The following is a 22680-nucleotide window of genomic DNA, read 5'->3' on the forward strand; positions in this document are numbered from 1 at the left end:
AAAACAGAGCCTCCACAGTCCTGAGGGTAATCCACAGGGAACACACTGGACCAATCTTCAACAGAAAGCAGTCTTCAGAAGAAGCACAAAAAACAGTTCAGGAAAAAGTCGTAGAAGGCAAAACCCCAGCAGGAGAACAGGGCACAGGCAACTGGACACTCCAGAGAGGGTGCAGGTGAAACACAAACGGCAATCCTCCTTCACGGCAGTAGGCCAGTCTTGATTCACCGGCAGAGAACACAGTCGATGAAACATCAGGCAGAGGTCAAAACCAGGCAGGCAAAAACTAACCGTTAGCCAGGCAGGCAGGTCACACTCGAGAACTGCTACGAGAAGACGGAACGCTCTGACAGGGAGGCAGACTGGTAATGGGGATTTTAAAGCCAGCTGAAATTGCAATCAGATGCAGGCTGATTGACGCTAATTGGTAGGCAGATCAGAGACACCAGTGGAAGCAGGTGAGAACCAGGAGCAGACAGAGGAAGGGCGGAGACTCAGACCGACAGCAGTGGTACACAACAGCTCCTGCAGAGGGGGACAAATAGACAAAACACTAGGAGGACAAACCACAAACAGAGAGTCTGACAGTCGGTGCCGTTAAAGTAGTAAACGATTATTAATGCTAACCGCAACGAGCTAGTTCTGATGTACGCGGGCGGAGGAGGGCCTTAGATCTCGCTTACAACCTAACGTGATGGTCATTTTCACGTGTGATTCACGCTTGATTTCAGTGGTCTATAAAAGTAAATCGTTTGCAAGGTTCAGCCTCTTTTCAACACGACTTAACTTTGGTTTGACTGTGCTGAGAGTTTTTTGGGTGTTATTGAGATATTTGAAAAAGAAATAAATCGCCGACAAAGACACTAAAGACATGACGAGACGAGATTTTTTTTTTCATGAAAAACAGATAATGATAAACAGACTAGGAATCAGAGGCAGAGTCATATTGATTCGATAGCTTTATTTTGCATGACCTTGATCAGAACAGTAACATTTTCAGAATGTATTAACAACCTATCAAACATGACGATTTCATGCAGGGTTAGTGCCACCTCCGTAGACAGGCTCTGTTGCCACGAACTCCATTTCAGTGAAGACAAACTATGAAACATTGCCGTTGCTATGCAACCTTGACTCGCGGCGTCCGAAGTGTGCGTTAGCTTAGTGCTTCTTACTGATATATTTCTACTTCAACGGCACCGACAATCAAAAAATCCAGTTGAAACTAGATGGCAGAAGTATGTAGGCCAATCGGCCCACCATTTTTTTCTACTTTGCCACCTACAGATGTTTGATATAATGACAGATGATATTTCGAAACGCCATGTTATTTCCCATAGACATTCGACGCCCGGAAGTTGGATGGATACGGAAGTTACGGAGGCGGGACTTATTCTGGAGAGGTCTATGGACGAACAGACTCAGTCGTTTTCAATGGGAGGGCACTGAAGGTTTTTTCAGTTGGCTTGCCATCGTACTGCGCAGACTCGCACTTCACATAGAAATTCTTCTCACACTTCCTTCACCTTCAAAGTCATCAAAGTTAAACATTTATTTATGTATTATTATTAATATCATCCTAAGTGATATCAAGTCGTGTTAATGTTGAAACTACCAGACATGGTCCTCTTCAAACACAATCATGGTAGCCCAAAACAAAACAAAAAAGAGTCAATCCATCGAAAACCTCTGAAATGATTAACGTTAGTGCCGTTTTTTTTTATTAGGTTTACTTGCCTCTATGTAATGCTTTACCTTAATATACAATGGTATTGTAGGCTACATTGGTTCATGAGTTTCCGTGCTGGCAGGACTTAGCTTCTTATCCAAACAATACGGTTATCTCCCTACGAAAAGTTAGCTTCCCAATAACCGGACTCGCTATATACTTCTTACGGCAACCTCAACGTTACATACGAGGTAGTTGAGCCTGTTTTGCCTTCTATTGTTTATGTAGATAATACAGAAGCTACAACGTCGGCATAGGATATATGTTATATGAAGTTATGGGAGTTCAAAAAAATCCTAAATGAATGGGCGTTCTATGGGGTTAGCAGAGAATTGACAACCACTGCTCCATGGATGCTTCTACTTCCAGGAATTCGCCTGCCCCCTTGCTCAGCCTCCCCCTCCCCTCTGAGCGAGAGAGAGGCACACACACTAGAAATGCGCTGATGGGCTATTATTTCAACCATAACTGCATAGCAAAACTTATCATCCATCCGCCATCCATCAGCACCAAAGTTTTTTGACCAATTTTCAAAACCGCACCCGCCCACCATCCGCTGGTTGTTTTAATGTAGCCTATATGGGTGATGCAGCGCTGCTGACGTGAGGCTAGAAAGCTCTTGCCTGTTCTAGAAAGGCTGATCCAATGCAGCAAATATATTAAAAGGCTAAAGTCCTACATTGGCTATGTTGTAGCCTATCCCCAGAATCAGCATCAAACTCAGTCTCGCAAAACAGTCTCCATATATATCTCCATAATAAAACGCACATCGGCCTGTTGCCTATTCTGCCAGCTTGTGCCAATATATCGTCCAAAATGCTTGATTGCATTGCATTCTCCACATTTTTAGCTAAATTTTCATGTACCACATCAGCATTTTTGTTCAGTGAATCTTTTGTAAATTCCTTTACAATTACCTTCGGGCCTATAGGGATTGGGATGCAATGTGAGCCTTGAATTGGATGACATGCAGGAATTTGGTAGGATCTCAAAACCGGATTATGAACATTCTTTGCCATAGAGAAACACACAATAATGTTGGATTGCAAACATGCTTTGTTACAAAAACAGATAAAAACATGAGGTAAGTCAAGCTATATGAAGTTATTATTTTGCTGTCACTTCGTCTGTTTTATAACCCAGAAGGATGTACTTGGTATCAAATGATAGCCCCGTGTCTATCTGATATCATCTGATATGCTTGCCATATCTATGTGTTCACGGGTTCGCGAGTAATTCAAACGAGAGTAATGGGTGCGCAGGTGAACGCAGAGAAGTATAGCCTGTAAATATGGTGCAATTTGATTTCATTTCATGTTGTTTTTTTTATTTTCATACTTTAACGTACAGACAAGTGCATAGTCTCGTTGGAAAGCCCCACTTCTGCTCTGTCATGCAATAAAGGTTTAATCTCGCTGCGATGAACAGTTGTGGAGCAATGTAACAGAAAAGAAAGGGTGTGTTTTTTGACGCACTTTGCGTCAATCGGGTTCTAAGGGTTAAAATCTCACGTACCCCCTGGAGTGCCTTGATGTACCCCCAGGGGTACGCGTACCCCCATTTGAGAACCACTGAGATAAGGCATCCGTTTCATTCATTCATGGAATGTGTGCTGTGCTGTAATGGAAACCTTATTCCGTATAGCCAAAGAGGTCTAAGATTAGTAATTATTTTAAATTTATTAGCCTAAATTTAGTTTTTTTTTTTAAAAATATGCATGATTTACTTTTATTTAAAATTCGTAGGCTGATGCCTGGCATCAACAGTTGTGTTTAAATGTAGGTTATGCTACTGCTTCAGCCTCTGGCAAGCTCAGAAGGGGGCGGCAAGTGACTGGTAGCTTGAGAGCAACTCTTTCTGGCCTATATTTGTCTGAATCATCTGAGGCCCAGCTATAAATAGAATCCCAGCCATAATCTGAGGATGTAGGTATGCACGTGTATTTCAGGCATAGTGCAAGCACTAATGTCTGACTGAAAGTGCACAGAGCTTGTGCATTTGAGAGCGCTCTCTCGCGGCTGTAGACGGTAATGTTTCATGTAGGGTTCATGTCAGTTAATATGAATTAACATTTAAAAACATGTTTAATTATATATTTTTTCATATGTAAGTCGCACCTGACTGTAAATCACAGGACCAGCCAAACTATGAAAAAAAGTGTGACTTATAGTCCGGAAAATACAGTATCCTGTGCATATACAGCTCTGGAAAAAAATAAGAGACCACTGCAATCTTTTCTGATGTCATCCTACTGTTGCTGAGTGAGTGACATTCAAATGAGTTGACAGTCATACTAGAATTTGCAGTGGTCTCTTAATTTTGAATGACCTTCAACTCATTCGATTGTCACTCAGCAATCGTAGGATGAATGGTAGCTTAGGTTAGGGTTAGGGTTAACACTGCATTCACATATTTGTGTTATTATTGTAATTAAAGTTTAATTGAAATGTATTAAACTACATTAAATGATCCCAGACACCAATGTATTCACCATTGATTGTGTGCATGTAAATCATACCTACCTACCCACCTTTCTGCTCCTTACAGGCTTAATAACAGTCTAATAACAGAAGAAGGCTGTGCTGCTCTGACCTCGGCTCTCTGCAGACTTGGTAGTAAGAGTGCAACAGAAGAAGGCTCTGCTGCTGATTCGACTTCAACTCCCATATCAAAGCCCTCCTGTCTGATAGAGCTGAATCTGAGTGGGAATAAACTAGGAGATTTAGGAGTGAAGCACATCTCTGCTCTACTAGAGACTCCACTCTGCAAACTGCAGAGACTAGAGTAAGTTGTGGTGTAAGATGATAAGATCATCAGATTAGATCAGATCAGATAAACTTTATTGTCCCCAGGAGGGACATTTGACATCATCACTACTCACAGCTGCTTGACATACATTAATGCACACATTAGGACACAGAGGAACAAATAAATAAGTACACAGACTATCTATGCATACATAATTCATGACTGTGTTGTTGCCTGCCACTTTGAGTCTTACATAGTAGTACAGTGAACACTGTACTGTTTAGCTGAGTAATCTCACACTTTGTTAGTATAGTTAGTATTACTTGCACAGCTGTCTTAATGCTGCATACATAGTGTGTATACCATGCAGTTTTCAAAGCAGAAAACAAGTGTTCTTTTTCCAGAATGTCAGACTGCAGTATAACAGGAAAAGGATATGCTGATCTGGCCTCAGCTCTGAAATCAAATCTCTCCCAGCTGAAAGAGCTGGACCTGAGAGGGAATGATCCTGGAGACTTAGGAGTGAAACTGCTCACTGATCCTGACTGTAAACTGGAGAGACTGAGGTGAGAACAAGGAAGAAACATTTACCGGTAGTTATTTTAGAAATATTATTTATTTGTGAAATGTTCAATATGCAATATACATAAGTCATAAACTAAATTAATAATTTATTTTTTGCATTTTGTGACTCTGTGGTGAGAGAATGCCAACTTCAGATTTAAAATGCTAAAAAGAAAACTAATAATTTCCAAGTTGTGACAATGTGAAGAAGAGTTTTAGAAAACTAGAAAACGCAATTCCAGGGAATTACTAGTGCATGAAAATGCAAAACATATGGTGTGAAATATATTGTTAAAACAGATGATGTGCTAATTGGCAACCAACATGATGAGGTTTAATATAGTTGGAATGACTGAACTAGGTAGATGAGGTTTAATATAGTTGGAATGACTGAACAGTTAAATAGGTGGATAGTTTAAAAGGTTAAACTATTTGCTAGATAGATGAGGTTTAATGTAGTTGGAATGACTGAACAGTTTCTCAGGCTTATAGCATAGAATGAGACTGTATGCTTAAAGCCTGAGAAACTGACAGTTGATGCAGGTGGCCTGACCACCTGGCACAATATTCTAATTGCTATGATGTCATAAAGCCTGAGAAACTCACAGTTTATCCAGGTGGCCTGGCCAGAGCCATATAATGATCCAGGTGGCCTGAACACCTGGCATAGGATTCTAATTACAGTGCATGAAAATGCACTGTACTGTTCTTCCTAGGCTTCTTATTACAGTGCATGAAAATGCACTGTACTGTTCTTCCTAGGCTTCTTCTTATTAGAGTGCATGAAAATGCACTCTACTGTTATCCGAATTCTTCTTATTATAGTGCATGAAAATGCACTATACTGTTCTTCCAAAATTTCTTATTACAGTGCATGAAAATGCACTGTACTGTTCTTCCTAGGCTTCTTATTACAGTGCATGAAAATGCACTGTACTGTTCTTCCTAGGCTTCTTCTTATTAGAGTGCATGAAAATGCACTGTACTGTTCTTCCTAGGCATTTTCTTCTTCTTCTTCTTCTTCTTCTAACGCAGTTAATGCAGCTTCAACCGTTTAACGTAGAAACTTCATTCAAACTATGTTACGTAGGTCTTACTTAGGACATGTGGGCTATGTAGTTAGCTAAGTTAGCTAAGTCGCATGGTTAGCATAGTTAGCATGCTAGCATGTTAGCATGCTAGTTAGCATTTTTAACAAAACTGCTAAAAATGATTAGCTAAGTTAGCTAAGTAACATGGTTAGCATAGTTAGCATGTTAGCATGATAGTTAGCATTTTTAGCAAAACTGCTAAAAATGATTAGCTAAGTTAGCTAAGTAACATGGTTAGCATAGTTAGCATGCTAGTTAACATTTTTAGCAAAACTGCTAAAAATTATTAGCTAAGTTAGCTAAGTCACATGGTTAGCATAGCATTTTAACATTGTTAAAATGCTAGTTAGCATAGTAACTTGTTTAACATTATTATCTTTGTTAACATAGTTAGCATAACTGCTAGCAAACATTAGAGCCATTCCAACTGTCAGTTATCGTCAACTATCTACCTAAATAATTTAACCATTTAAACTATCCACCTATTTAACTGTTCAGTCATTCCAACTATATTAAACCTCATCTACTTAGCAACCAATATAGTTTGTTTTTACTCTGTATGATATTTTACATCATATTTTTGCATTTCCATGCACTGTATTTCCTTCAGGAAATGCTTTTCTAGTTTACTGTTATTCCAAGGCTTTTTACAGTGCATGAAAATGCACTGTACTGTTATTCCAAGGCATTTTATTACAGTGCATGAAAATGTACTGTACTGTTCTTCCTAGGCTTCTTCTTATTACAGTGCATGAAAATGCACTGTACTGTTCTTCCAAAATTTCTTATTACAGTGCATGAAAATGCACTGTACTGTTCTTCCTAGGCATTTTCTTCTTCTTCTTCTTCTTCTTCTTCTTCTAACGCAGTTAATGCAGCTTCAACCGTTTAACGTAGAAACTTCATTCAAACTATGTTAAGTAGGTCTTACTTAGGACATGTGGGCTATGTATTTTTCATCTTTGTAACTTTTATACTTTTTAAACTATTAATTAAAAACTACTCAAAATTTCCCCATAGACTTAACATGGGCTGATGACATCACAATAGAGCCGTTAAGCAATTAGAATCCTATGGCAGGTGTTCGGGCCACCTGCATCAACTGCCAGTCTCAGGCTTTAAGCATACAAACTGGCCCTATTAAGACTACACATCCTGTTCAACTGCTTCCTCTGCCAAAAACTGTTTCAAAATAAAAGTCCTCACTACAATATTTCACTGTTAAACAATTTAACCCTTTAAACTACTGAACGTTTTAACTGTTCAGCCATTGTAACTTTTACTTGTCATCAACTATGACTCCTACCCACTGTAGCTAGTTAGCTAAGTTAGCTAAGTCACATGGTTAGCATAGTTAGCATGCTAGCATGTTAGCATGCTAGTTAGCATTTTTAGCAAAACTGCTAAAAATGATTAGCTAAGTTAGCTAAGTCACATGGTTAGCATAGTTAGCATTTTAACATTGTTAGAATGCTAGTTAGCAGAGTAACTTGTTTAACATTATTATCTTTGTTAACATAGTTAGCATAACTGCTAGCAAACATTAGAGCCATTCCAACTGTCAGTTATCGTCAACTATCTACCTAAATAATTTAACCATTTAAACTATCCACCTATTTAACTGTTCAGTCATTCCAACTATATTAAACCTCATCTACTTAGCAACCAATATAGTTTGTTTTTATTCTGTATGATATTTTACATCATATTTTTGCATTTCCATGCACTGTATTTCCTTCAGGAAATGCTTTTCTAGTTTACTGTTATTCCAAGGCTTTTTACAGTGCATGAAAATGCACTGTACTGTTATTCCAAAGCATTTTATTACAGTGCATGAAAATGCACTGTACTGTTCTTCCTAGGCTTCTTATTACAGTGCATGAAAATGCACTGTACTGTTCTTCCAAAATTTCTTATTACAGTGCATGAAAATGCAGCTTCAACCGTTTAACGTAGAAACTTCATTCAAACTATGTTACATAGGTCTTACTTAGGACATGTGTGCTATGTATTTTTCAGCTTTGTAACTTTTATACTTTTTAAACTATTAATTAAAAACTAATCAAAATTTCCCCATTGACTTAACATTATGATTATGACATCACAATACGGCCGTTAAGCAATTAGAATCCTATGGCAGGTGTTCAGGCCACCTGCAGTCTCAGGCTTTAAGCATACAAACTGGCCCTATTAAGACTACACATCCTGTTCAACTGCTTCCTCTGCCAAAAACTGTTTCAAAATAAAAGTCCTCACTACAATATTTCACTGTTAAAAAATGTAACCCTTTAAACTACTGAACTTTTTAACTGTTCAGCCATTGTAACTGTTACTTGTCATCAACTATGACTCTTACCCACTTTAGCTAGTTAGCATGGTTAGCATGTTAACATGCTAGTTAGCATTTTTAGCAAAACTGCTAAAAATGATTAGCTAAGTTAGCTAAGTAACATAGTTAGCATGCTAGCATAGTTAGCATGCTAGCATGTTAACATGCTAATTAACATTTTTAGCAAAAAAAACTTGGCTAACATTATAGTTAGCATAGTTAGCATTTTAACATTGTTAGCATGCTAGTTAGCATAGTCCAACTATATTAAACCTTATCTACCAAGCAAATCATTTAACTATATAAACTATCTACCTATTTAACTGTTCAGTCATTCCAACTATATTAAACCTCATCTACCTAGTTCAGTCATTCCAACTATATTAAACCTCATCTACCTAGTTCAATCATTTGAACTATATTAAACCTCATCATGTTGGTTGCCAATTAGCACATCATCTGTTTTAAAAATATATTTCACACCATATGTTTTGCATTTTCATGCACTGGTAATTCCCTGGAATTGCGTTTTCTAGTTCTTCTTCTTCTAACGTTTTTTGTGCGTTTAATACAGCTTCAACTGTTTAACGTAGAAACTTCATTCAAACTGCGTTGCGTAGGTTTTACTTATGTGACTGAAAAATTACAAAGCTGAAAAATACAAAGCCCACATGTCCTAAGTAAGACCTACGTAACATAGTTTGAATGAAGTTTCTACGTTAAACGGTTGAAACTGCATTAAGTGCGTCAGAAGAAGAATAATAAGAAGAAGAAGCCTAGGAAGAACAGTGCAGTGCATTTCCATGCACTGTAATAATAATAAAATGCCTTGGAATAACAGTACAGTGCATTTTCATGCACTGTAATAATAAAATGCCTTGGAATAACAGTACAGTGCATTTTCATGCACTGTAATAAGAAGAAGCCTAGGATGAACAGTACAGTGCATTTTCATGCACTGTAATAAGAAGCCTAGGAAGAACAGTACAGTGCATTTTCATGCATTGTAATAATTCGGATAACAATAGAGTGCATTTTCATGCACTCTAATAAGAAGAAGCCTAGGAAGAACAGTACAGTGCATTTTCATGCACTGTAATAAGCATAAGAATAAGAAGCCTAGGAAGAACAGTACAGTGCATTTTCATGCACTGTAATAAGAAGAAGCCAAGGAAGAACAGTACAGTGCATTTTCATGCACTGTAATAATAAGAATAATTCGGATAACAGTACAGTGCATTTTCATGCACTCTAATAAGAATAAGAAGAAGAAGCCTAGGAAGAACAGTACAGTGCATTTTCATGCACTGTAAGAAGAAGCCTAGGAAGAACAGTACAGTGCATTTTCATGCACTGTAATAAAATGCCTTGGAATAACAGTACAGTGCATTTTCATGCACTGTAATAATTTTAATAGTAAGAACAATTCGGATAACAGTAGAGTGCATTTTCAAGCACTCTAATAAGAAGAAGAAGCCTAGGAAGAACAGTACAGTGCATTTTCATGCACTGTAATAAAATGCCTTGGAATAACAGTACAGTGCATTTTCATGCACTGTAATAAGAAGAATTCGGATAACAATAGAGTGCATTTTCATGCACTCTAATAAATCGGATAACAGTAGAGTGCATTTTCATGCACTCTAAAAAAACTAGTCAAACAAGCTAATTAATTAAATTAAGCTAGTTAATTCAATTATATTGGGTTGTAGGTATATAATATATTATTTTATGTCTTGTCTGATATAATTCTCAAATATTTAGGAATATTGTGATAGTAGACAATTAATGAATGTTTATTGACCTAAATGTACTCCTCCTTTGTCTACAGGTTGTTGAAAACTGATGCTGCAGAGCAAGCCTATACTTATTTGACTAAAGTTGTAGGTACAAACCCCTTACTCCTGACAGAGCTAGATCTTAGTGGGAAGAAACCAGGAGACTCAGGAGTGATGCAGTTCTGTGCTCTACTGGATGATTCACACTTCAAATTGAAGAAACTTATGTTAGTGTTCCAACTTTCCATCCATATACAAATCTGCATGTTCTTTTTAACACAACATAAGTAATTGTGAGTTAGTCAAACAGACTGAAGTGTTTTACTTTTTTTCTGTGTACCTTACAGTTTATGCAGTAACCAACACAAAATACCACATGCAGTGTTGGGATACAATTGTTCAATTGAATTTGTATGATGAACAAAAAAATCTATATTTTTAGTTTACTACATATTTATAGTTTGTTCATATTTGAGTGTATTAAGTTTGTGTAAATGAATTAGGATTGTTTTTATGTCTAGTGTACATCAGTGCTGGGGACAAGATAATCTGTTCTGTTCGTGTCCATTATCACGTCAAGCACACATACCTACTTATATGAGCATCTGATATACCAGACTATGAATTTGGCTGTTTTGCTTATGCCTCTGATTGGGTGTTAGCTGTGGACGGAGGCATTATGTTGTTGAGTTCTCTGAAACTCTCCCCTCTTTCTTCTCTCTCCAGGCTTAATAGCAGCAGTGTAACAGAAGAAGGCTGTGCTGCTCTGACTTCAGCTCTGAGATCAAACCCCTCACACCTGATACAGCTGAATCTGAGTGGGAATGAACTAGGAGACTCAGGAGTGAAGCACATCTCTGCGCTATTGGAGAAACCAGAGTGTAAATTAGAGAAACTGAAGTGAGTAATTATGGCAGAAAATAGGAATAAGATAACTAATATTATGCATCTGCAATTTGATTTTAATATTAATTATTGTAAAATTGAGTTGCTACAGAACATAGAGAGAATGTTTCATTCATTTAAAATGAGACCATTTGATAATAATGAATACACATGCAGTATATCCATATTGGTGTTTTTCAGATTACATAATTTCAACCCTCAATAACAGTAATCAAATATTCATTTGATTTACAATCAGCAGTATATTGAGATTACATTACATTACATTTGGCCGACGCATTTTTTAGCCAAAGCGACTTACAGATGTCAACTATATTACAAGGGATTACATTGTCCCTGGAGCAACTTGGGGTTAAGTGCCTTGCTCAAGGGCACAATGGTGGAAGCTGGGAATTGAACCGACAACTTTCATGCTACTGCACGCTAGCCCAGCTCCTTAACCGCTACACTACCATGAGATGATTCAGATGAGGATTGAGATGAGTGCTGTCAGCGTTAACACGTTGATTGTGATGCGACTAAGCATATAACGTGTTAATTTATTTTAATTGCATGAATCACGTGGTGCCAAAGATTTTTTAATTTTACACCAGCTGGCCCACCACCGAAATTATTTGGCCCAGCCAAATTATTCTGGCAGTCCGATTTTTTGGGTGCTTAAACATAGGTCTTGGCCAGCGTTTCAATATTGCGCCGACAAGAGACTCAGCCTGTCGAGGTAGCTCCGTGTCTTTCTGGTTTTCTTACCGTCTTTTGTTTACTTTTTACTTTTTTTACTTCACGACTTTTTTGGATTACGCACTTTGAGGAGTGTTTTCATTCTATCCTATGGATATTATGGATCTATTACAATGCACCAGCGGCAACAAACTTGTGTACACAAGGAATCAGCTGCTTGCAATACGACGGAATGCTGGTAGGGTTCACGTAAACATCCCGGAGGAGCTGTGGTGCTTTCGGGGGTCCAGAGCGGGAGTTAAAGTGAGGACTAGGCGTCGGGAGAAGAAGTGGCAACACAAGCCCTCAGTTCCCTCGATGGTTATGGGAAACGTGAACTCACTGGCCAACAAGACTGACGAACTGGCTGTCCTGGTAAGAAATCAGAAGCTGTACAGGGATTGTAGTTTGCTATGCTTTACGGAGACGTGGCTAACAAGCCATATCTTCCCAGCTAACGTTGAGCTGCCCGGCTTCATTGTAGCTCGTTTGGACAGAGACAATAAACTTTCTGGCAAAAAGAAGGGACTGAACAGATGGTGCAATCCCGGACATGTTACAGTTAAGGAGACTGTATGCTGTAAGGATGTGGAGTTACTAGCGGTCAGTCTACGACCATACTACATGCCGAAGGAGTTCTCGCACGCCATTGTTGTTTGTGTCTACGTTCCATCTCAAGCCCTCCCGGACACAGCGTGTGACGTCATTCACTCTACAGTCGCTAGGCTCCAAACTCAGCACAGTGATGCCTTCTTTGCGATCTCTGGTGACTTCAACCACATTACACTAGATTCCACCCTCACAAACTTTTACCAGTTTGTTGACTGCCCAACTAGGAAAAACAGGACAATAGATCTCATGTATGCAAACGTGAGGGATGCTTACAGTGCCACCCCCCTTCCCCCACTGGGGAAGTCGGACCATAACCTCATTCATCTTCAGCCAATGTACAAGCCAAAAGTTCAGAGTCTACCAGTAGCCACGCGCACCTTCAGGAAGTGGACACCGGAAGCGGATGAGGCTTTGAGAGACTGCTTTGAGTCCACTGACTCGAGTGTGCTACTGAATGGAGAGGACTTAGAGGAGGTCACACATTGCACTACTGACTATCTGAACTTCTGTATGGACATTGTTGTTCCCACAAGGACTGTACGCTGCTATCCAAATAACAAGCCTTGGATAACCAGTAATGTCAAGACCCTTCTCAATAGGAAAAAGATGGCGTTTAAGGAGGGGGACATGGCAGAGCTGAGGCGAGTACAGGGGGAACTCAAGATTAAGCTGAAAGAGGCTAAGGAGGACTACAGAAGGAAGATTGAACAGAAGCTGCAAGATAACAACATGAAGGAGGTGTGGGACTGTATGAAATCTATCACTGGCCTTAAGAAGAGCAGCAGCTCTGTGGAGGGAGACCTGGACAGGGCAAACCAGCTGAACCACTTTTACAACAGGTTCGATTGCCCATCCCCCAGCCCCCACCTCACCTCATTACCAGTGCAACACTCACCCCCACCATCACTGGATATTGCACCCCTCCCCCACATGGCGACCACGAACAACGAGGTGACAACGACCTCAGTCAACAGCCATCAGACACACAGACCCCAGATGCTGCCCCCCCTCCCCTCCCCTCCCCTCCCCCCCTCCATCATCACTGCTGATCAGGCTATCGCACCTCTCCCCCACATGGTGACCACGTGTAGTGCGGCAACAATGGCTTCAGCCAACGGCCATCAGTCTCTAGCCAAACGACAACCCTCTCAGAAGCACCCCTCCTCCTCACCCTCCACTCCCCTCACCCCCCCCATCATTACAGCTGATCAAGTAAGTTATCTTTTAAAAAAACTTCATCCTCGTAAGGCAGCCGGGCCTGACAGACTGTGTCCAAGGCTGCTCAAGGCCTGTGCTGCTGAACTGGGGGAGCCACTGAAGCACATCTTCAACTGGAGTCTACGTCTCGGACAAGTTCCAACACTGTGGAAGACATCATGTCTCACCCCCGTCCCCAAGAAACCACACCCCAGCGAGCTTAATGACTTCAGGCCTGTCTCTCTAACATCACATGTGATGAAAACAATGGAGCGACTGGTCTTAGGTATGCTCAGACCCCAGGTACGGCATGCACTAGACCCGTTACAGTTTGCATACCAGGAGAAAGTGGGCGTGGACGATGCCATCACTTATCTTTTACACAGGACACATTCTCACCTAGACAAGGGGAAAAGTGCTGTGAGAATCATGTACTTTGATTTCTCAAGTGCTTTTAACACCATCCAACCCCTCAGACTGGGAGACAAGCTCTTGCAGATGGGTGTGGACGCTCACCTGGTAACCTGGATTACAGATTACCTGACCGAGCGACCACAGTCTGAAGAACTGCCTCTCTGACACTGTGATCAGCAGCACCGGAGCGCCACAGGGAACTGTGCTCTCTCCAGTCCTGTTCACCCTGTACACATCTGACTTCTGCTACAACACCGAGTCATGCCACATGCAGAAGTTTTCTGATGATACTGCAATTGTGGGGTGTATCAGGGACGAGCAAGAGGAGGAGTACAGGAGCCTGGTGGGGGACTTTGTGCAGTGGTGCAAACTCAATCACCTTCAACTAAACACTTCAAAGACCAAGAAGATGGTGGTGGATTTCCGCAGGTCTAAGCCCGCTCTGCTACCAGTCTCCATTGATGGGGTCAATGTGGAGGTGGTAAGCACCTACAAGTATCTGGGTCTCCACCTGGACAATAAACTGGACTGGTCAGCCAACACTGTCTACAAGAAAGGACAGAGCAGGCTGTACTTCCCTTTCCACCCTCTCCATGTTTGAGTACTGACTGCCCACTACTGCTTTACTACTGTTTTACTACTGTTTTACTAATGTACACAGCCTAATGTTTTCACTACTGTTTTACTGCTACACTGTTTTTCATGCTATATTAGCACACATGAATGGCTGCGGTCAGGCTTCTGCTACAATACTGAATGAATGAATGGCTATAACCCTATTACCTCAACCTGTTCTTGCACTGAAATAGTTTTTTTATTTTACCTTGTCTACATTATACTTTACTCTCCTATTTGTCCATATTATTAATGCTGGTCTCTAGACCTTACTCTTGCACTGTTGCACTGTTGGACTAATGTTGGACTACTTTTTGCACCCTCACCATGACACTCACTCTCTTGAGCACTTTCCCATGCACACATAACTAAGGACTATGGTTGGACTACTTTTTTGCACTTTCACCATGACACTCACTCCCTTTAGCACCTTACCAGTCCCGGCCCTGTCACTGCAAGCGTCTTATGCTTGATCACCCTCAAGCACATTGGACTTTCTTAATTTAATTTATATAGTGTATTTAGTATTTAGTTTTAGTTTTCTTATCTTTCTTCTACTGTCTTTATTGTACAGTGTAGTTATATGTTTATACTTATGTTTACCATTTCTGCTGTAAGTGCATGTTGTGTGTGATGTCTGTATGCTACTGAGACCCTTGAATTTCCCCTTGGGGATCAATAAAGTATCTATCTATCTATCTATCTATCTATCTATCTATCTATCTATCTTGTTGCATATCTGATACACGGGTTTGCATTTGTGAAACCGGGTAAGATGAACGCTAAATTTTCTTTCTATTCCTCTTTATAGGCCCAGCCCAGCTATTTTTCTCCCAGCTAACTCCTGTAGTTCGCTTCTCACTCTGCATGCTAATATTTCTTGTAGGCAAACAATAAACATCGTAACATTGTCAGGAGATTGGTCAACTAAGTAGCCTATTTAAGAATAAAAGTAAGATATACTTTATCCAAAGAAGTAATTAGAATAAGTCAATACTGGCCCACGGCCAGAGTTATTTGCCGACCCCTGATCTACCAGCTAAACATTCAAGATTCAAGATTCAACTCGGTGCAAGTTGCTAGGGATTTGCTTCAGTGTGTTCATGACAGGACATCAACAAAAACACAAAAAAAGACAGAACATATATATACATATATACGGTATCCCACACAGGATCACCCTTGACACAGGCGGGCACACTACTCACAACATACCTGGATGACAGTCCAGGAGGCTAGAGTGACAGATGTCAGGTTAAAGTGACATGGTGCATAGCAGAGCGCAAATCCACAAACTTTAAAATAAATTGATAAATACAACTAGTATGGGTAGCATAAAACATATATTGACAGACAGAGCAGCACTATGTCGTCATTGGACAGCACCATGACGGCAGGTAGGTAGCATTGTGAAAATTGTTTACACTCCTACACTGTTACATGTTTTCAACTGAGCTAGTTAACTGAACTGAACATAGTTAATGGAGATGGACTAGGCTATTTCTGATTTGTGTGCACTTCATTGAAACATGCTGCTACATTTTCCACATGTACTTGCATATTTCTCAATATGAAAACATCCTTATTTTCAACTGAACTCAAAGATAATGAACATACAGAGTATTTTTAGTTTATGCCCTTTATTATTTGTCCTACATGTTGTGCATCCACTTCTGCTGTAGCATGTATTTCAGTTTATTCAACTATATTTCTGAAAAAAACATTGTGTTGCCTCAGGCCCGCTGCACATCAATGAAATTTGATTTGAAATTATCAATTATTATCATGTCTTAAAGTTAGTTTATAAAGTAACTGTATTTGCATTCACTTGATTTCCAATCAAGATACTCTAACAATTGCTTTACATTGTTAATATGGAATAGCCTGACCTCCGCCTGTGTACGTACTTCCGCTCATTTACATTTCCCTACAGTACTCAGTCTGGAATAGCTCTTCATTTCGTTTACATCGGCAACTTGTCTCCGAACCAACCAGCGAACAAAGGGCGTTCCTGAGAGCGATTACGTTTAAGTTGCAAACCTATCGTTATTGTTGTGTCCCCCGTGGTTAACATACGTCATTACCAAACGTTAGTGATTGAACTTCAATGATTTCAAACTTCAGACAAGCGTCCACCAACCAAGAAATAAACGTTTGCCAATAGATCTAGGCCAGACTCTCTGCGAAGTCAGGTATCCAGGCTAAATATGGAATTCTGGAAAGTTCTGAAATGCAAAATAATAGAATTTTAATCATGTGATAAAATATGAGATAAATTGCGATGAACTATAGAAATTCAGCGATTCATCACAATTAATAAATAATTAATTGTTTGACAGCCCTAATACTCACACACACACACGCTACTGGACAGACGTTTTAAAATACCTACTCTTTTAGGCGTTATGTAGTAAGGAAAAAAGTTCCCGTACAACATGTATGGGAACTCCTTCAGGACTGTTAGAAAACCATTTACAGTGTCTAACGTTAAGGTGGTTGAGGGAATGCCAAGAATGTGAAATGCTGTAATCATAGCAAAAGTTGAAGATCTGTTGTTTACTCTTTTTTGTGTACTGCATTACCCTTATCACACATCTGTTAATTCATAGTTTTGCTCTACAATGTAACAATAGTAAAAGCCATAAAAGAGTAGATGTTTCAAAACTTATATACATGTATATAAGTATATATATATATATTCTGTCCCATGGGCGTAGGTTTAGGTGGGGACGCTAGATACTAGTCCCAACCAATATTTTAGCAAACTTCTTTGTGCTATTTGGACTGATTCCGACGGCCAGGACGACAGTAAAAAAAACACTGTCATTTGATTGGCTGAAACCAAAAGGGGGTTATCTGACACGCACAAGAGTGTCAAAGCATACTTCACTTTGTGGTGGCACTGACAGACAAGTTATTAGGGCTGCCTACCAATACATAACCCAAAAAAGGCCAGTGTAAAACATTTTAATATTCCTTTTGCCCTTCAGCATGTACATGTTGCCCCTTTTTGTGCTTAGCCAGCTATGCCACCAAAAAAGGGGCATACAAAGCTTTTTCATTATGCAGAGTCTAATGCTACGTTTACACGTGGCCGGTTATTTTCATAAACGGACATTTCACCCTCTCCGTTTTCAAAAATAACATCGTGCACACCTGTCAGTTTTCAGAAAAGTTTTTGTTTACACTAAGCCGGATATATGCCGTCAAGAGCATGCCAAACCTGTATGTGGTAGTGTAATGAGAAGCTCAAGCCCACGCCAATCAGAATCCCGAAAATAGCAACAACAGCAACGAATCACTTCCTCATTTGAACCTGTGAACTGTATTTGCAAATACAAACAGACAAAAAGGGTTTGCACCAACATAAATGCGACTGCTACTCTGAATGCATCCATAATCATAGGTTGCAGATGCAAGTTTGTGCATAGGCAACTGTGATGTCGGCTGCCTAAAAAAATCTCTGCCTCATCACATACATCTCCATTTGTATCTATTTATTCAACAAGCAAACAGAGTTTTCCCCCAAAAAAAAGATCAACCCGGAGTTTTTAAAAACCTCCGTTTGCGCCTAAATGACAGGGTCAAACGCAGAAAAATATCACCGTTTATGTTGTCGTCTAAACACCACCTAGGCAAGTAGGCAAAATAACTAGCCACACAAACTGGCAACTACAACTGGTAGCCTAACATGACCAGGCTTTCAAATGCGGATTCTACTGTGAAAAATAGCATTAACTGTTGATTGTATATCCAGGATATTTTCACAGCTAAACCTAACTTCTGTAATCTTTCAACTAAGGTTAGGAGTCATGTTGATTAGTGTGCAGCACAGACAGTCGCACATAGCACAACACGACAAAATATAAGTTGCATAGAGTTTCCATGTCACTGACTGTTAATTAGGCTACCTCAAGTTAAAATTTTGCAGTCACAATAAACAATGCATCCGAGACATTTTCCTGTTTCTGTATTCTGTTTATGTAGGTTAATGTATTTGTGAATGTAGCCTGCACAGCACAATGCAGAAAAATAAAAGATAAACTATGGTGCATTTCCATACTCATAAATTCATGAATGAACATTGTGAGACACTTATCTCCTCTGTAATCTCAGAAAGATGTTCTTTGACTTTTTATTTTATCTAATGACATAGAAAACATGATGAATTGAATCCACATATCCTTGCACTATGCACAACTATATCCACTAACCTAAAACCGTGAGACTAAAAGCTAACTAGAAAAGCATTTCCTGAAGGAAATACAGTGCATGAAAATGCAAAAAATATGATGTCAAATATCATACAGAGTAAAAACAAACTATATTGGTTGCTAGGTAGATGAGGTTTAATATAGTTGGAATGACTGAACAGTTAAATAAGTGGATAGTTCATATAGTTAAATGATTTGCTTGGTAGATAAGGTTTAATATAGTTGGAATGATTGAACGGTTAAATAAGTGGATAGTTTAAATGGTTAAATTATTTAGGTAGATAGTTGACTATAACTGACACTTGGAATGGCTCTGTTTGCTAGCAGTTATGCTAACTATGTTAACAAAGATAATAATGTTAACCAAGTTACTATGCTAACTAGCATGCTAACAATGTTAAAATGTTAAGTATGCTAACCATGTGACTTAGCTAACTTAGCATAACTGCTAAAAATAATTAGCTAACTATGCTAACTAACATGCTAACTATGCTAACCGTGTTACTTAGCTAACTTAGTTAATCATTTTTAGCAGTTATGCTAACTATGCTAACTAACAATGTTAACATGCTAACTATGCTAACCATGTTACTTAGCTAACTTAGCTAATCATTTTTAGCAGTTTTGCAAAAAATGCTAACTAGCATGCTAGCATGCTAACTATGCTAACCATGTGACTTAGCTAACTTAGCTAATCATTTTTAGTAGTTTTGCTAAAAATGCTAACTAGCATGCTAACTGCTAACCACGTTACTTAGCTAACTTAGCTAATTGTTTTTAGCAGCTATGCTAACTATGCTAACTAGCATGCTAGCATGTTAGCATGCTAACTATGCTAACCATGTGACTTAGCTAACTTAGCTAATCATTTTTAGCAGTTTTTCTAAAAATGCTAACTAGCATGCTAGCATGCTAACTATGCTAACCATGCTAACTAGCTACAGTGGATAGGAGTCATAGTTGATGACAAGTAACAGTTACAATGGCTGAACAGTTAAAAAGTTCAGTAGTTTAAAGGGTTAAATTGTTTAACAGTAAAATATTATAGTGAGGACTTTTATTTTGAAACAGTTTTTGGCAGAGGAAGCAGTTGAACAGGATGTGTAGTCTTAATAGGGCCAGTTTGTATGCTTAAAGCCTGAGACTGGCAGTTGGTCCAGGTGGCCCGAACACCTGCCATAGGATTCTAATTGCTTAACGGCCGTATTGTGATGTCATAATCATAATGTTAAGTCAATGGGGAAATTTTGATAGTTTTTAATTAATAGTTTAAAAAGTATAAAAGTTACAAAGCTGAAAAATACATAGCACCCATGTCCTAAGTAAGACCTACGTAACATAGTTTGAATGAAGTTTCTACGTTAAACGGTTGAAGCTGCATTAAATGTGTTAGAAGAAGAATAAGAACTAGAAAACGCAATTCCAGGGAATTACCAGTGCATGAAAATGCAAAACATATGGTGTGAAATATATTGTTAAAACAGATGATGTGCTAATTGGCAACCATCATGATGAGGTTTAATATAGTTCAAATGACTGAACTAGGTAGATGAGGTTTAATATAGTTGGAATGACTGAACTAGCTAATCATTTTTAGTAGTTATGCTAACTATACTAACTAACATGCTAACTATGCTAACCATATTACTTAGCTAACTTAGTTAATAATTTTTAGCAGTTATGCTAACTAACATGCTAACTATGCTAACCATGTGACTTAGCTAATCATTTTAAACAGTTTTGCTAAAAATGCTAATTAGCATGCTAACATGCTAGCATGCTAACTATGCTAACCATGTGACTTAGCTAACTTAGCTAATAATTTAAGCAGTTTTGCTAAAAATGCTAACTAGCATGCTAACATGCTAGCATGCTAACTATGCTAACCATGTGACTTAGCTAACTTAGCTAACTAGCTACAGTGGGTAGGAGTCATAGTTGATGACAAGTAACAGTTACAATGGCTAAACAGTTAAAAAGTTCAGTAGTTTAAAGGGTTAAATTGTTTAACAGTAAAATATTATAGTGAGGACTTTTATTTTGAAACAGTTTTTGGCAGAGGAAGCAGTTGAACAGGATGTGTAGTCTTAATAGGGCCAGTTTGTATGCTTAAAGCCTGAGACTGGCAGTTGATGCAGGTGGCCCGAACACCTGCCATAGGATTCTAATTGCTTAACGGCTCTATTGTGATGTCATAATCATAATGTTAAGTCAATGGGGAAATTTTGATAGTTTTTAATTAATAGTTTAAAAAGTATAAAAGTTACAAAGCTGAAAAATACATAGCACCCATGTCCTAAGTAAGACCTACGTAACATAGTTTGAATGAAGTTTCTACGTTAAACGGTTGAAGCTGCATTACATGCGTTAGAAGAAGAATAAGAACTAGAAAAGCATTTCCTGAAGGAAATACAGTGCATGAAAATGCAAAAATATGATGTAAAATATCATACAGAGTAAAAACAAACTATATTGGTTGCTAAGTAGATGAGGTTTAATATAGTTTAATATAAACGGTTGAAGCTGCATTAAATGCGTTAGAAGAAGAAGAAGAAGAAGAAGAAGAAGCCTAGGAAGAACAGTACAGTGCATTTTCATGCACTGTAATAAGCAGAAGAAGAATAAGAAGCCTAGGAAGAACAGTACAGTGCATTTTCATGCACTGTAATAAGAAGCCTAGGAAGAACAGTACAGTGCATTTTCATGCACTGTAATAAGAAGAAGCCTAGGAAGAACAGTACAGTGCATTTTCATGCACTGTAATAAGAAGAAGAAGAATAAGAAGCCTAGGAAGAACAGTACAGTGCATTTTCATGCACTGTAATAAAATGCCTTGGAAGAACAGTACAGTGCATTTTCATGCACTGTAATAAGAAGCCTAGGAAGAACAGTACAGTGCATTTTCATGCACTGTAATAAGAAGAAGCCTAGGAAGAACAGTACAGTGCATTTTCATGCACTGTAATTACGTTCACATTCTTCTTAAAGTGGCAGGCACTCAATTAGACATACACATCACAATGTGATGACATTAAAGACAAGTGTAACCTAATCATTTAAATATCAATATGATGCATTCAAATTACTAAATATTTTAGCTGTTAGTAAATATGCAGATCATAAAATACTATACATTATTAACAACATATATAACGTTTATATGAATTCCAAAATATGAAATAGAAACCTATGAGATAAGCCATCACTTTCTGTGTGTGTGTGTGTGTGTGTGTGTGTGGAGGGTCAATCAAAGTCTAGGATTGCCATTGATGTGTATGATCACACAATATTCAATATTACTGATGGCGTCAAGGTGGTGGGGGCCCCCAAATCAAATCAAATTTTAAAAATGGCAGAAGTATTGAAATCGAGTTTCTTCACTTGATATCAGTATTGAAACAATCATTTTGGTATTGTGACAACTAGAGTAGGGGATGTGTCCACACCAAAGCTGAGACCAAACCTACGCCCTTGTTCTGTCCCCTTTCTCCAGACTCTCAGAGTGTAGTGTAACAGGAGATGGATATGCTGCTCTGGCCTCAGCTCTGAAATCAAACCCCTTACACCTGGTAGAGCTGGACCTGAGAGGAAATGACCCTGGAGAATCAGGAGTGGACCTGCTCACTGACTTCTATAATTTAATTAATGATCCGAACTTTAAACTTCAGACCTTGAGGTGAGATATTATGGTTTATGTAAATGGTGAACTAAATGAATAATTTACAACTTTACGACTCTGTGGTGAGAGATTGTGAAGAACAGTTTA

General features: G+C 38.8%; 1 protein-coding gene across 1 annotated transcript in view; it reads left to right on the top strand.

Moving 5' to 3' along the window:
• Nucleotides 1–22680, top strand: part of LOC121694869 — a 248710-nt gene that overhangs the window by 122744 nt on the left and 103286 nt on the right. The window contains exons 39-43 of the mRNA XM_042075243.1: nucleotides 4277–4513; nucleotides 4882–5043; nucleotides 10293–10466; nucleotides 10966–11139; nucleotides 22408–22590. Of these exons, the coding sequence (XP_041931177.1) occupies nucleotides 4277–4513; nucleotides 4882–5043; nucleotides 10293–10466; nucleotides 10966–11139; nucleotides 22408–22590 (930 nt within the window). The remainder of the gene's footprint in view (nucleotides 1–4276; nucleotides 4514–4881; nucleotides 5044–10292; nucleotides 10467–10965; nucleotides 11140–22407; nucleotides 22591–22680) is intronic.

This window comes from Alosa sapidissima, chromosome 20, assembly GCF_018492685.1.
Source record: "Alosa sapidissima isolate fAloSap1 chromosome 20, fAloSap1.pri, whole genome shotgun sequence".
Classification (NCBI taxonomy): Eukaryota; Metazoa; Chordata; class Actinopteri; order Clupeiformes; family Clupeidae; genus Alosa; species Alosa sapidissima.